We start from the raw sequence: 12775 nt of genomic DNA, 5'->3' as shown, positions 1-12775 counted from the left end.
AGCAGAAAACGGAGCTCATCAAAACAGAGCACAGGTTGGTGGTTGCCGGTGTGGGGGAGGAGTCGTAGTAAAAGGCGAGCGAAGGGGGAGAAGGGGGTCAAAAGGTACAACCGCCCAGTTCCGGGGATGTGACGCACCGCAGGGTGACTACAGTTAACAGCACCGTGTTGCACACATGAAAGCTGCTAAGAGTAGAGCTTAAAAGTTCTCATCATAAGAAAAAAAATTGTAACTATACAAGGTGACAGGTGTTACCTAGACTTATCGCGGTGATCATTTTGCAGGATATACAAATATCAAATCTTTACGCTGTACATCTGAAACTAATGCAATGTTATACGCCAACCAGATCTCAATGGAAAAAAAACTATTGTTAGCTGGCCTTAATTTAAGAAAACTTGTATTGCTGCAAACATGTCGATTCCATCCACAGTCACCTCAGGTGGCTGGCAGGCAAACTTAGTAGCCCACTATCTACAAGAAATTGTAGAAGCAAGTTTTCCTCCTCAAAGAACAAAATGGTGTAATTCTTTTTAAAAGACTATATTTCAGTTACAGAGAAAAATACTACTACGTCAAAAATGACAATAACATGCCTTTTGTCACCTTGCAAACTTTAGACTTGAAAGCAGCCTCTAGTGCAACTCTCCCATCACCCCAGCTGAGTTCTGAGGCCACCGGTGTAGCAGCAGCACTCGGAAACCGCAGGGCCGGCTGGCTACAGCGCGCACGCGGCTGCTCAGGGACAGGAGCCCCAGCCAGACGGTTCCGCTGAGGGACGCCCCGTTTCTTTATAAAATCCGGAAAAGCAGGGACGGGCGAACACAAAAGTGCAGGTACGGCAAGACGGAGAGCTCACAGGAGATTCACGTGAGTACAAGCACGGCTCCGCATGGTGTCCCATAGACACCAACACGGCGTGCGTGCGTGTGCGTGTGCGTGTGCGTGCGTGTGCGTGCGTGTGGAGGCGGCCCAGCCAGCCCGGTGAAGGCCCCTGCAGGGGCCAGGTGAGGTTCAGCCCCCGACCCGACGGGCGCAGGCGCGGCAGCCTCAGGCGGGACAGGACCTCGAGTGCCGCACTCCGGTCACCAGCCTTCGCTCCGCAGTGGAGACGCTGCTGCTGGCCGTAAGGAGAAGGACGATGGTCTCTGTGCTTCAGAGGCGGCCGGCCGGCAGCAGAGCCGCCGTGGGAGCCTGTCCAAGCCGGCACAAGGCAGGCTCTCAGCCCTCGGGTGCTGGTCAGAGACAAACTGAGCTATTCTCTCTCCAAGGCTTATTTTGGAGGAAGAAGGATAATAGCGTCTATCTCATGAGACTGCTGTGAAAGCTTGTAAAAAGTGTCAAGTAGTTTATACATTCAGTACTCAGTAAGGTCATAAACTTGGAAATAAAGGCTAAACATATATTTGAATGAATAGCATTTCAGATTCAGAGAAAGGTCTTTTCTTTAAAACAACGGACACATAGAGCAGGTTAAAAATAAAGGGCCGTCCAGGAGATTATGGTTTCCCAGTTATTCCCACACAGGCTGGCCGCTCCTCCAACCCACTACGGAGATGGGAAACGAGCTGCAGACACCGTCCTTTCACCTGCTGAACGCGAGCTCACATGATTATCATGGTTTCCTTAAACGGCAGCCCTTCCCGATCAGATCAGGAGGCTTTAGCTACTGCAGGAAGGAGGGGAGGCCGGCAGCCACCTCTTGGCGGGAGAAGGCGGTTCCCGCGTGCCCAGCGCGGTCAAGCGCCGGCCGGGACCCTGGAGGCTCCCGCTGCTGCAAGAGGCCTTGGGGCGCAGAGCCAGGGCTTCCCGCTCCAGATGCTGGTGACCCATCTGAGACGCTCTCGGCGGGGGTTTAGATCCCCGCCACCTGAGAGAAGGGGAAGGGCGGGGCCCAGAGGAGGAGGGAGGGAAGGAGGGGAGGGCCAGCGCCCTGCAAGCCAGGGAGGACCCGACAGGAGTGTCACCTAAGCCTCCGCAGCCTCTTTGAGCCCACGAGCCTCCGAGGTCCCACACCGGGACCTCCTTAGGGCTCATTCAGCAGGTGGCTCAGCCATTCGCGGATGCTTTGGTTTCCCAGAGCCTCAGGCAGACAGTTCACGACAATGAGGCTTTCAGCCGCTGCCGACAGCAGGTGGTGGAATTCAAGCCACCTAGGTCCTTTCTTCCAACTTCTCACTTCAGGTTTTTTGAAGATAAGGATCAAATGAAATGATTTCTGTTAAACCTGTATTTCCTGTACAGAGTTGATACCTTCTCCAAATTACATGATTGTACAGCTATTGAACTAACACTCACTGCAGCGGAGCCTCTGCTCAGAACGTGGAGCCGCAGCCTTTAACTCTGGGTCCCCAGACACTGCAGCTTCTCCCTAGCCCAGCTCCTTGGAACTGGGCTCCAGCTCACAGGGCAGGGGAGGCCCTAAAGCCAGCGGCACAAATGCTGGCTTATCCCTAATTCCTGGTGAGGGTCAACGCTGGAGGCCAGTGAAAACAATAGCCGTCACATCTCACAAGAAGGACTAAATGTACCAAGAAGCAGCCCTGAAACGCAGTGCGGGTCACAGTCACGGGCCCGGCTGGAACCTGCCGTTGGAAGGCCAGGCCTGCAGTCCAGGGCACCTCCCTTCAAAGCCAGCCTTTTTCCTGTAAAAGATGCAAATAATAATTCCTGCTCTCCTAACCGTGGGCTGACATCTGTCCGGAGAACCAAATCCAAAGATGTAAGTGATAAAGCACTACACAAACACAAGAGGATAACCTTCAGAGCTTTAAAAAAACAAGGTCCAGTGAAAGCGCTTTGTATTTTGTTTTCAAACTTGAAATTTAAGATCCAGTGAAAATCAGCAAGTAATTCTTGACCCAAAGGAGGCACTAGAAGAAAAAGCATATGAAACCATGAAGCCCGGGATTCTGATCTCTGCCCCTGCGCAGGTGAACAGGACGGAGGTGCCACTGCCACGCCCGGGGGGAGTGTGGGGACTGTGTGGACCTGCCAGGAATGCAACCTGCCTCCCAGGCTCCGCCCAGGCAACCCTCACCCGGCAGCGGGGCTGCCGCACTCCACGCACAGGTGAGCCAGCATCTGAGGGCAGACCCGGACACCTGCATCCATGCTCTGAACGTGGGGAGGAAAGGACGTGGCACTCGGAGAACATAAAGATCCTGCAGGACCATCCTCCTTCCTTCACAGAGATCTTCCACAGCTACTGTCAAAAAACTCTGCCTACGAATCTTTAAGTCAACTTTTACATGTACTTAAAAACAAAGATGGATCATTAGAAAGTGAGCTGCTACTGGTGTGTGTGTGTGTGTGTGTGTGTGTGTGTGTGTGTGTGTGTGTGTGTGTGTGTGTGTGTGTGTCTGGGGGTCGGGGAAGGGGAAGGAATGGAGAGAGAAAGTTTCCAAAACAACAGAATCTGTGATGGAAATCTTGCTCTATCAAGAAGAATCCTGCATCAGATGACACTCTTGAAAACTGAGAGGAAACACAGGGAGGGGCCCACAGATGAAGAGGCTTCTGGAGGAGCAGATGTCAACACTACCAGTCACACAAAGGGCGCCTGACCTTGTCAACTAATGTACTTCTGCGATTTCTAAATTTCGTCTTGTCAGTCAGAGCCAAGGTATCATTCTTTCCTTCTATGTTTTCCATCTGCTCAGATATCCTTCTTTGAAAAACAGGAATAAAAATAAATAAATAAATAAAAATAAAAATAGGAATAAAGTCTAATAATAGTAGAATCTACAGATCGTTGGGAAACTTACCACAGAATGAGAACGTCTAAGCACTGCTCAGCGTTCCTTCACGGCAGCATGCAACAAGAGAGAAAACTGCTTGAACACATTTCACTGGAATCAAGTAAATCCAACATAACTAAAACCTAAATGTGGTAAGAGCACATTCACATTTGCTCAAGAGTGGAAAATGTCTTATGCTAAGTATAGGAAACAATATGTTAATAGTAAGGGGAATAAAACACATCTCATATTTTCTATAAGTTCGTTTTTATAAATTTTATAAAGAGCTGATCAGACAGGGAGATCCCATTCATTTCAAGTATTTATGGGGCATCTGTTCTGTACCAGGCAGGTTGTGAGGCACAATTAAAAGAGGAACAAAATCCCGTCGTGCCTTCAAGCAGCTGAGAGGGACAGACACGAGATAACCAACCACATCCTTTCCTATGTTTGTGCAGGAGTGATTTTCTCTGAGCTTTCAGATCTTAGATTCCGCAGGAAGTAATGAACAATGATTTAAGCTCGACCATTTTCTTTAGAATATGAGAAAATACAGCAAAAGTGATCTCAAATATGTTACGTAGCTCACAGATAGCGGGGGACTGCAGAGTAATTTCGTCTCTTTCTTTAGCATCTTTACTAATAATTTCCAAATGAGGCTTCCGTCAACAGCGCAGACTGTTTCACAGATGGTTTCTCAGTTTTGCCTTCAGATAATTCTGCTTCTGTAAAACTTCACTTGCGAATAATTTGGGTTTCATGGAAGCCCCATCCACGATCTTCCTTGCTAAAATGAGAGGGGATCTTCACTCAGCAGTCCCCCAGGTTCATCCACTCGGGCATATTGAGATTGCAGGCAGAATACAACCACGGCCTCTAGAATGACTCGAAAGGCTACGTGGGAAAACCCTTTGGAAATCTGGTCCCAAGAGATGGTGGCTTTTGAAGATTCTTTACAATAAGGCATCAAGAACATGGAACAAAGTCAACATCCTACTTGGAAGCCATTTAACTAGCAAGTCAAGGTGTCAAACACTTGGTTCCTGCACAACATCTATTCCAAACAAGAGCCCAGAGCATTGCCTTCTCCTGCAAATCATCACTAAGCATAGGTGACGTCATACTTTCTGAGGCAATTACATCCATATCACATGGGGAGTCTTGTCACTACAATTAAAGAGCCAGTTTTCATTGTGGGAGGAAGCAGACAGGAAGCGGGCACCAGCAGGGACAGGAGGGAGGGCGGAGAGGCAGAGAAAGGACAGGGCCAGGCAGTGAGGAGGGGACGGCAGCCGAGGGACCCTTGCCAGGCACTTGAGACAAGAGTGAACGAGTCCCACCATTTACACGGTTATGTTCAGGAACTGACCCGTGACTTTCTTGGGTACGAGTGGTTGCTTGGTGGCCTGCAGGGTATGCTGACACAGCATCGGGGAGGGGGGTGACCTGGAGGGGGGGCCAGGCTGCTGCTCATCGCAGCTAACTGCTGCCCCTGAAAAGGTGAGTGGCGTCTACACACCAGGCGCTGTGTCCTCTGAGAGGGCAGCCCACCACCCTACACTCGCTTCTTCCTCTCTCCACACAGACACATACACACATCTTTGCCAAGAACCACTTTTCTAATTTAAAGTCAGATGCTCAATTCTACCTTTTTAAAACACACTGAAAATCTGATCTCACAATGTACCCACCTCCATGTTTCTAACTTATCTGTGGATGAAAACTTGAGGAATATCCATCGTAGAAGCTTCATTTGTTAACACAACGAAGTAAAGAGGGCCTGCAGTTTATAGGCTGTGGGGCATGGCCGCTCCTGTGGTGTCATCCCCAACCCGTGAAGACCTGGCCATGGAAATATGGCAACTACGACTTGCTGCACATCTGCCGGGTGGGGTCTGACTGGAGAACGGGATCAGGTACCGTTGACTCTTAGAGATGCAAACCCAAGAGGAAATCAAACTCCTCTCCTGAGTGTGAAGAAGAGATGTCCCAACAAGCAAGCTTCCCCTTAAATAGAATCTCAGGCAGTTTAAATGCATCCTTTCCTTCCAGATCTGTGTGAATTAATACCAGATGCAAAATGCCAGCAGCAGCCTGCATAAGGAGGAGAGGGGGCCTGAGACACAGCAGTCACCTCCCCAGCTCTGTCACCAGGCTCCCGTCCCCGCCAGAGGCTCCCTGCTCCCCCCAGGTCTCTGTCACCTGCTGAGACCAAAGCTGTCCTGAAGGTCAACTCACTTGGCGGCCAAGGAACAGGGAGGGTGGGCGGTTCCCAGCTCATTTCCCCAAACACACCCTGTGCATCTGGGCCGCATGCATCCAGCCAGTGGGAGGGGTTCAGGGAGAGCCGACAGCCAGCTCAGTGGCTCTGAACTGCCAGATACTCCTCCTGCCCTGGGACCACAAGTGGTAGAAAGAGAAAAGGACAGAACGTAACTTTCTGTCTCTCTGGGAAACGGAAAGTCACCCGGATCCCACTGTTGCCCTCACTTCAGCCTAAGTCAGGGGTGTGGCTGGGGCATCAGGCCCGGGCCGGGGACCAGGCGGCCTTCACCTCCGTGGTCACCTCGGCTTTGAGCAATCATGTCCGCTCAGCTCCCTTGTCTGTAAGAGGAGGACGGACTCACCCTGTCTGGAGGCTTGTGCACATTATAGAAGACGATGGATGTGAAGTTTCTGGCATGTAATACGTGCCTAACATTTGGCAATTATTCTTATTTTTATTTCTGAAAGTAGCTTTTTATTACTAATTTGGGCTCCCTGACCAAAAAGAAAACAATTAAAGGAATATATTAAAATTCAGATGAATCTCAAAACTTCTCCCCTAATAATGTGAAAGTCCCCGGATTGCCTCTAGGCCAGGTTTCTCTTCAGGAGCATCTGTCCTGTCAGCCGTGGGCAGGAGAACCTCATGACATGTTTAAATGGCTTTTTGCAGAGTCCTGGAAAGAGCTCAGACTCGGGTCTCTTGATTACCTGTGTATCCCAAGAACAAAGGACCATCCCGTAAGTGGAAAAGCTTAAGGACTCTTGTGGCCTAGCCCTTAACAATAACTTATCTCTCAATCTTTTCTGGCTAATTCTATCAAGGTGCAACCACAGTGGGACCTCTTTAGCCAAACGGCTGCTGTTCATTTCATTTAAGCTCAGGGCACCGTTTCCCAACTCCGCACTGCTAGACGTTAATGCCCACTCTTCACCAGAAGGGGGGCAGGGTAAGATGTGTTTGGAAGACCCTCTACTACTCCCAGCAGGCCTAGTGCAGGCTCACATATGCTAAGTTCTGAGAAGGTGGTCTTACAGTAAAGAAATCTGCTGACCTTTATGCAGTATAGCATTGTCTTGTCAGGAGGGTTTGGCTTTGGGCAGGGTCATTTGTAGCAGCTAGAACCACGGCCATGGGAGATAGTCCACAGAGGTGCTGAAGGAACAACGTTCCAGGCACTGCTGCCGCAATGCTGCTGCACTGCGGCTGCACTGCGGGTGCACTGCTGCCGCGCTGCTGCTGCCTGAGCTCACCCGACGTGGCACACAGCGCCGCGTGCTCTCATGAATACGAGCTGATGCTCCGAGTTCATGCCGAGTTCATGATGGGAGTCAGGCCTGAGAACAGGTTGCGGTCAGGGCACAGAACTATTTACGAAGATGAAGATATTTTAAAAGTTCGGATTGTCAACTGACCTTATCTCATAAGAAATGCATATTTTTGAAAACCTGTGTTTGTGTAAATTGTGTATTTATAGCCCCGAGCCATTAGTGCTACAGCAATTTTTAAATAGTCGTTTTTTTCTCAAAACACAACAATAACTGCAGGTGTTAATTACAGCACCTGGGTGGTGGGTATATGGCCGTTCACTGTAAAATTACTGCAACAATTCTGCATCTTTAACAATGCTTCTAATAAAATAATATACAAGATGTAACTGCACATGACTTGTTTATTCTAAAGTGCCATGTAATTTCATATAGTTTTTATATTCTTCCTTTCAAGTTGAAATGCCTCTTATCCACTCAAATAATTTTTAAATCATTTTGATCTAGGAAACAAGACTAAGAACAGAAGTTAGTGAATCTGAATCAGCAACAGGAAATGGCTTTGTAGAAATTGTTGGAAAAATGTTTACAAGGAAGAGATAGATTCTCATCAGGGATGTATAGCACATTAATGCTGATTTTTAACAGGATGGCTATTATGTCCTTTTCACAGATGGATAAATTGATGTATAAAACCTTGCTAAGGGCTTCCCTGGTGGCGCAGTGGTTGAGAGTCTGCCTGCCGATGCAGGGGACACGGGTTCGGGTCCCGGTCTGGGAAGATCCCACATGCCGTGGAGCGGCTGGGCCCGTGAGCCATGGCCGCTGAGCCTGCACGTGCGGAGCCTGTGCTCCACAACGGGAGAGGCCACAACAGCGAGAGGCCCACGTACCGCAAAAAAATAAAAAAACCTTGTTAAGACTTAGGCTCACTGACCCAGCTGGGATCACCTACACCCAGTCTGGCAAATGCTCTCTACTCTTCATCATTAAAATTCATCCATAAATAAGAAGGTATTAGTCACTTAATCTAAAGATATACGAATACAACATGTTTACATATAAATGAGAGGGATTATATAATTAAAGCGTATGTAAATGAGATGCTATTATGACTTGTTTGATCTGTGCTGGCCAAGGCTTCTTTACTCCAAAGCTGATTATAGCGCCAGGATGCAGGTGTGCTTTAAACAAACAATGCTTCTCATTCTTCATTCTTAGCCTTGTTGATTTTAATTCTGGCCACACCTACCTTTACTCATAAGTCTGTAAAGTAACCTCATTTTAATATATTTAGAAATGCAAAGGATGGTAATATTTCTTAAAATGGAGACAGCGAACTATGGATTCTTATTTAATGATGACACTTTTTTAGAAATCATGAAATGTCGACTTCTTTCAGAACCCGTAAGTGAGCAAATGCTTTTTAGAGCATCAACATGTGTTACTGACGGAGCCAAGGGAATCCTTAATACGCAAAACCCACCTGTATTATGGAACAAATCAGGTGTTGAACGCCAGCGAGAATGACTTAACTTTGTATGTGTGTTTGTGAAATCTGAAAATGTGACACTTGCTGAAAAGCCAGAACCTCCTAACCCTCACGTCTTACTCTCCCGGAGATCTTGGCTCCTGCGGCTGCTGTACTGACACATCTCGGCAAGGAATCTTCAAAATGACATCATTTGAGAAGACCTTTTTGAAGTCTTTGAGCCACAGTGTTTCTGAAATACTTTCCTGTTAAACAAATACAAATGTGGGCCCTTTGTGCCAGGGTTGCGTGACACCCAGGAGCAGTGCCACCCTCGGCATTTGGGGATGAGATGACAGCACAGTCCTTCCTGCAGACCCACTGAGCTCACGAAAAGTGTTCTTGTTACTTATGTGTTTATGTAACAGTCTCATGCCTTTTTGTTGAATTTTTCTGGCCTGTTTTCAAAATGTCATGTATCTTTTTCCCTGATTGAAAAAGTTTATACATACTCATTTCAATATATGGAAAATACCGAAGTATACAGAAGAAAATAAACATAACCAAAAATAAGTATTACTAACATTTTGATATACTGTTTCTCACACTATCAAAATCTATTTCTGAGTTCCAATAACAAACTTCTTTTGTACCCCAGTGCAAAAATATAAAATAAAATAGAATGAAATTTCATCTATTTGGTTCCCGAAACTGAAGAACAAGACTTTGGATGACGAAGGATACGCACAGAGCCTTCTGTGCGGCTCTAAGTAAATGCAGAAGCTCAAAGGTTACACGCCAAAATGCTATTCTTGAGAAAATAATGCACTTATTTTTACAAAACTTGCCTCATATTTTTAAGAAGGTAAGACCATATAGGTCAGACAAAAGGAAGTTTCAGCTTCTCTTGTTAACACCTCCTTTCTCCCACTTTCTTATTACTTCTGAAAGTATGGTCTTACATATTTTTAACGAATGTTCTTAAAATATATCCAAGGGCGACTATCAAAAAATGCTTCATTGTATTTACAGTTTAGAAGAACACATTTAAATGATCTAAATGTTACGTTGTTCAAAATTTTAAATCAGAAATTTTTTTTGTCTGTAATATAAGTCAGAATTAGGTGTTTAAGTATGCAACACTTTTAACTGTTACACACAAAAATAATAACGCTCTGAAGCTGACCTCTGGGTTAGCAAGTGAACTGCTTGTTTGCTTAGGAAACCAGATCCGGTTTCCCAGAGAGGCATCACTGAGGACAGAAATAGTCTCCCAAGTACAGGAAATCTGTAAGCACCTAAACAAGGACCAGCAGACTCCGGGACAAACACAATGTCACCAACAAGCTCCTTCACGTCTGGCCACAGAATCACCACGGATATCTAAAAGCATACTAATGCCGGCAAGGTAAGAGGTAATAATTTTTTAAAGAAAAATCATACTGCTTATATATGTAACATATGTAACCCAAACCAAAACTTAATAGCACATAAATCCCAAGACTGAAAGTTTGAATTTCCCTTTAACTACACCCGTTGTTCTGCAATAGCGTTATTACTAGCATCTCTCTCTTTGCTCTGTTTAATGGACACAATCACGGGTGTGGGTCACAGGCTACCAAGCACACGGGGTAATAACCAGAGTCTGAACCAATCGCTCTGTAAGAACAGCACTCTGGGAGTGATTAGTAGAATAATGTAAATCTGAAGGTCTTAGATTATACAAATTGAAATCAGGCAGTATTTCTTGCAGGTGTGAGGACTAGTACTGTTACAAGATGCTCTCACAGTTAGTTACGCGTGTCTTGGGCAGGGATGAGGGAGTGGCACAAGTCACTTTAGAAAGGAAGGAACACCATTTACTTTTTATCCACCATCCAGACCACTGACCGGCACCTTCATTTTGAACGATTAAAAGAAGGGTCGTGAGAGGTTTCCCCCTTCCAGGGGGGTGCGGGACGGCCTGCACACACCGCTGACCATCCAGCCGGGAGGGGGCACAGTGCAAGCTTCAACACATCTGCATTAGCACCAGCGTACCTGCCGCCACCTCTAGGAGAGCTCTCCCCGAGGCCTGGCGTCTGGATGCCAACGGATACAGGCACTTCGAGACCAAAACGCGAGGGTCCCTACCTCCACGTAGTCCTTGGCGTGGCCCCAATCTCGTTTGGCGTCCAGATTCCCCAAGCTGAAGCATTCCAGTTGTCCAAGGTAAATCTTAGCTACTGACCGGCTAATTTTTCGAGTAACAAAATTAGCTCCTAAAAGAGACAAAAGACACGTTATCAGTCGAGTGCATTTGACATTTAACAGTCGGTGAACCAAACACAATCTCAGCCTCCGGGCATTTCTTTCATTCTTTTCCCCCCTTTAAAATAATAACAAAAGAAAAGAAAATGAAAAAGGCCATTAACTGTCATTCAGACAAGCTAAGGAGCTCTCACTCTGAGTGTCACATCAGCTCCACTGCCATAACAAACATTTGTCTTTGGGGGACGTCTTGGCATTCCTCATTTGCTGCTGTAACATGCGATCCAGGCACCTAGCCAGAGAAAAGCTCTCGGAATGCCAGTTTTTAAACAGAAAATTCAACAGGGTCGGACGAAGGGAAATGCCAGAATCAGACCACCCTGATTTTTTCAAGAACATAAACATCACATATTCCTATTAATAAAACTATTTTGGGGTTCACGGGGAGAGAGAGAGGAGAGCAACTTAGCTCCCGGGGTGTAACTGAAGAAAACGAAGAAGAAATGCATAAGTGGTTATCACCCTTGTTTAGAAACCTGCACAGCCATCCATTGCTAAGTCGTAAGTTTCTAGACCATCTGTACTCACTACAGTGCCGCCTTCTAATTTCATCCAAGCGTCATCTGCAGGATAGGATTCCTGAATTCTGTATAAATATTTTGATATGATTGGATGAAAGGTGTCACAAACTAAAGGAGTGAAATTGTTTTAAAGTTCTCTGGTCTTTAATGAAAGCTTCTGTCCACTTTTAAAAGATCACAAAGAAGGACAAAATTAAAAGGCACTTCTGAGATAAGCTTATCTATACCCCTGTATCTAGGTAAGGTTATCACAAAGCACCAGGTAATGTCAAAATCTCAAGGTAATTAACAGGCACATGAGCTAGTCAATAATGGCTTCAAACAGTTTAGACACATTACCATCATAATTTATCACATAGCAATAACTTTAGCTTTGTTCTTTTGCCTAAGAAACAGCGAGGTGAATGTTATGAGAAAGCTTGGGCTTCTAGAGAAACTGGCACAGAGATAAGGTGAATTTTCTAAATAAGTTTTCTCAGTTTTGGCAAGAAGATAGCCCCGTACAAGTTCAAACACGTACTAGACTCACTTACTACACAAAATCAGTAGACGCATTTCAATGCCCTATCATTAAAAATGACGATAAGACTTCCATGGAAATCCAAATTCTCAGTTTCTCTTAGCAGTTGATAGAGTACTTGAGGAAGTCCAGTTTCAAATCTGCAGGGCAGCTTATGAAACACAAGCGCTCCTCGAAAAAAGAGCCTTCGAAAATGAAGTATCAGGCACAAGCCTTCTCCATCTATTACCAACTAGCAACTTTTTATTTTCTATTAATTTAAATTTATAATTAAATTTAGACTTGATGCCCATCTTTGTATTTTAATGTCAGGACTATACCATCATGCCAAAATTTACTAGATACATTTGTGATGCCAAATCATCAGATGAAGCTCCCAACACCAACCAGCTCCGAGTACTCTATCTGCCAGTAAAGTGACGCTTAGGGGTGCGGTGGAAGCACTGACGTCCCAACACTCCCCTCCGGCCTGCTGTTTACTCCCCCAACCAGCACTAAGTGAGGACCAAGCAGCAAGCCCAGAGCAGAGGCAGCGGCGGGTGAAGAAGAGGCCCCCCTGCTAAAGGAGCCCAGAGAGGGGGAGATGGACAGGGCCATCCCTGCTGCCAGAAGTGACATAGCAGGTCTGCAGGGACGAAAAGAGTCAGGACCCCGTACACGATGCCGCAGTGACCACAAC

The 12775-nt window shown here is 46.3% G+C and overlaps 1 protein-coding gene across 1 annotated transcript in view; it reads right to left on the bottom strand.

Moving 5' to 3' along the window:
• Positions 1-12775, bottom strand: part of GMDS (GDP-mannose 4,6-dehydratase) — a 478661-nt gene that overhangs the window by 239399 nt on the left and 226487 nt on the right. Inside the window, exon 7 of the mRNA XM_065885295.1 lies at positions 10879-11006. Coding sequence (XP_065741367.1) covers positions 10879-11006 — 128 coding nt within the window. The remainder of the gene's footprint in view (positions 1-10878; positions 11007-12775) is intronic.

This window comes from Phocoena phocoena, chromosome 10, assembly GCF_963924675.1.
Source record: "Phocoena phocoena chromosome 10, mPhoPho1.1, whole genome shotgun sequence".
NCBI lineage: Eukaryota > Metazoa > Chordata > Mammalia > Artiodactyla > Phocoenidae > Phocoena > Phocoena phocoena.
The sequence above is the reverse complement of the archived record's forward strand: the minus strand, read 5'-3'. Positions and strand labels throughout refer to the sequence as shown.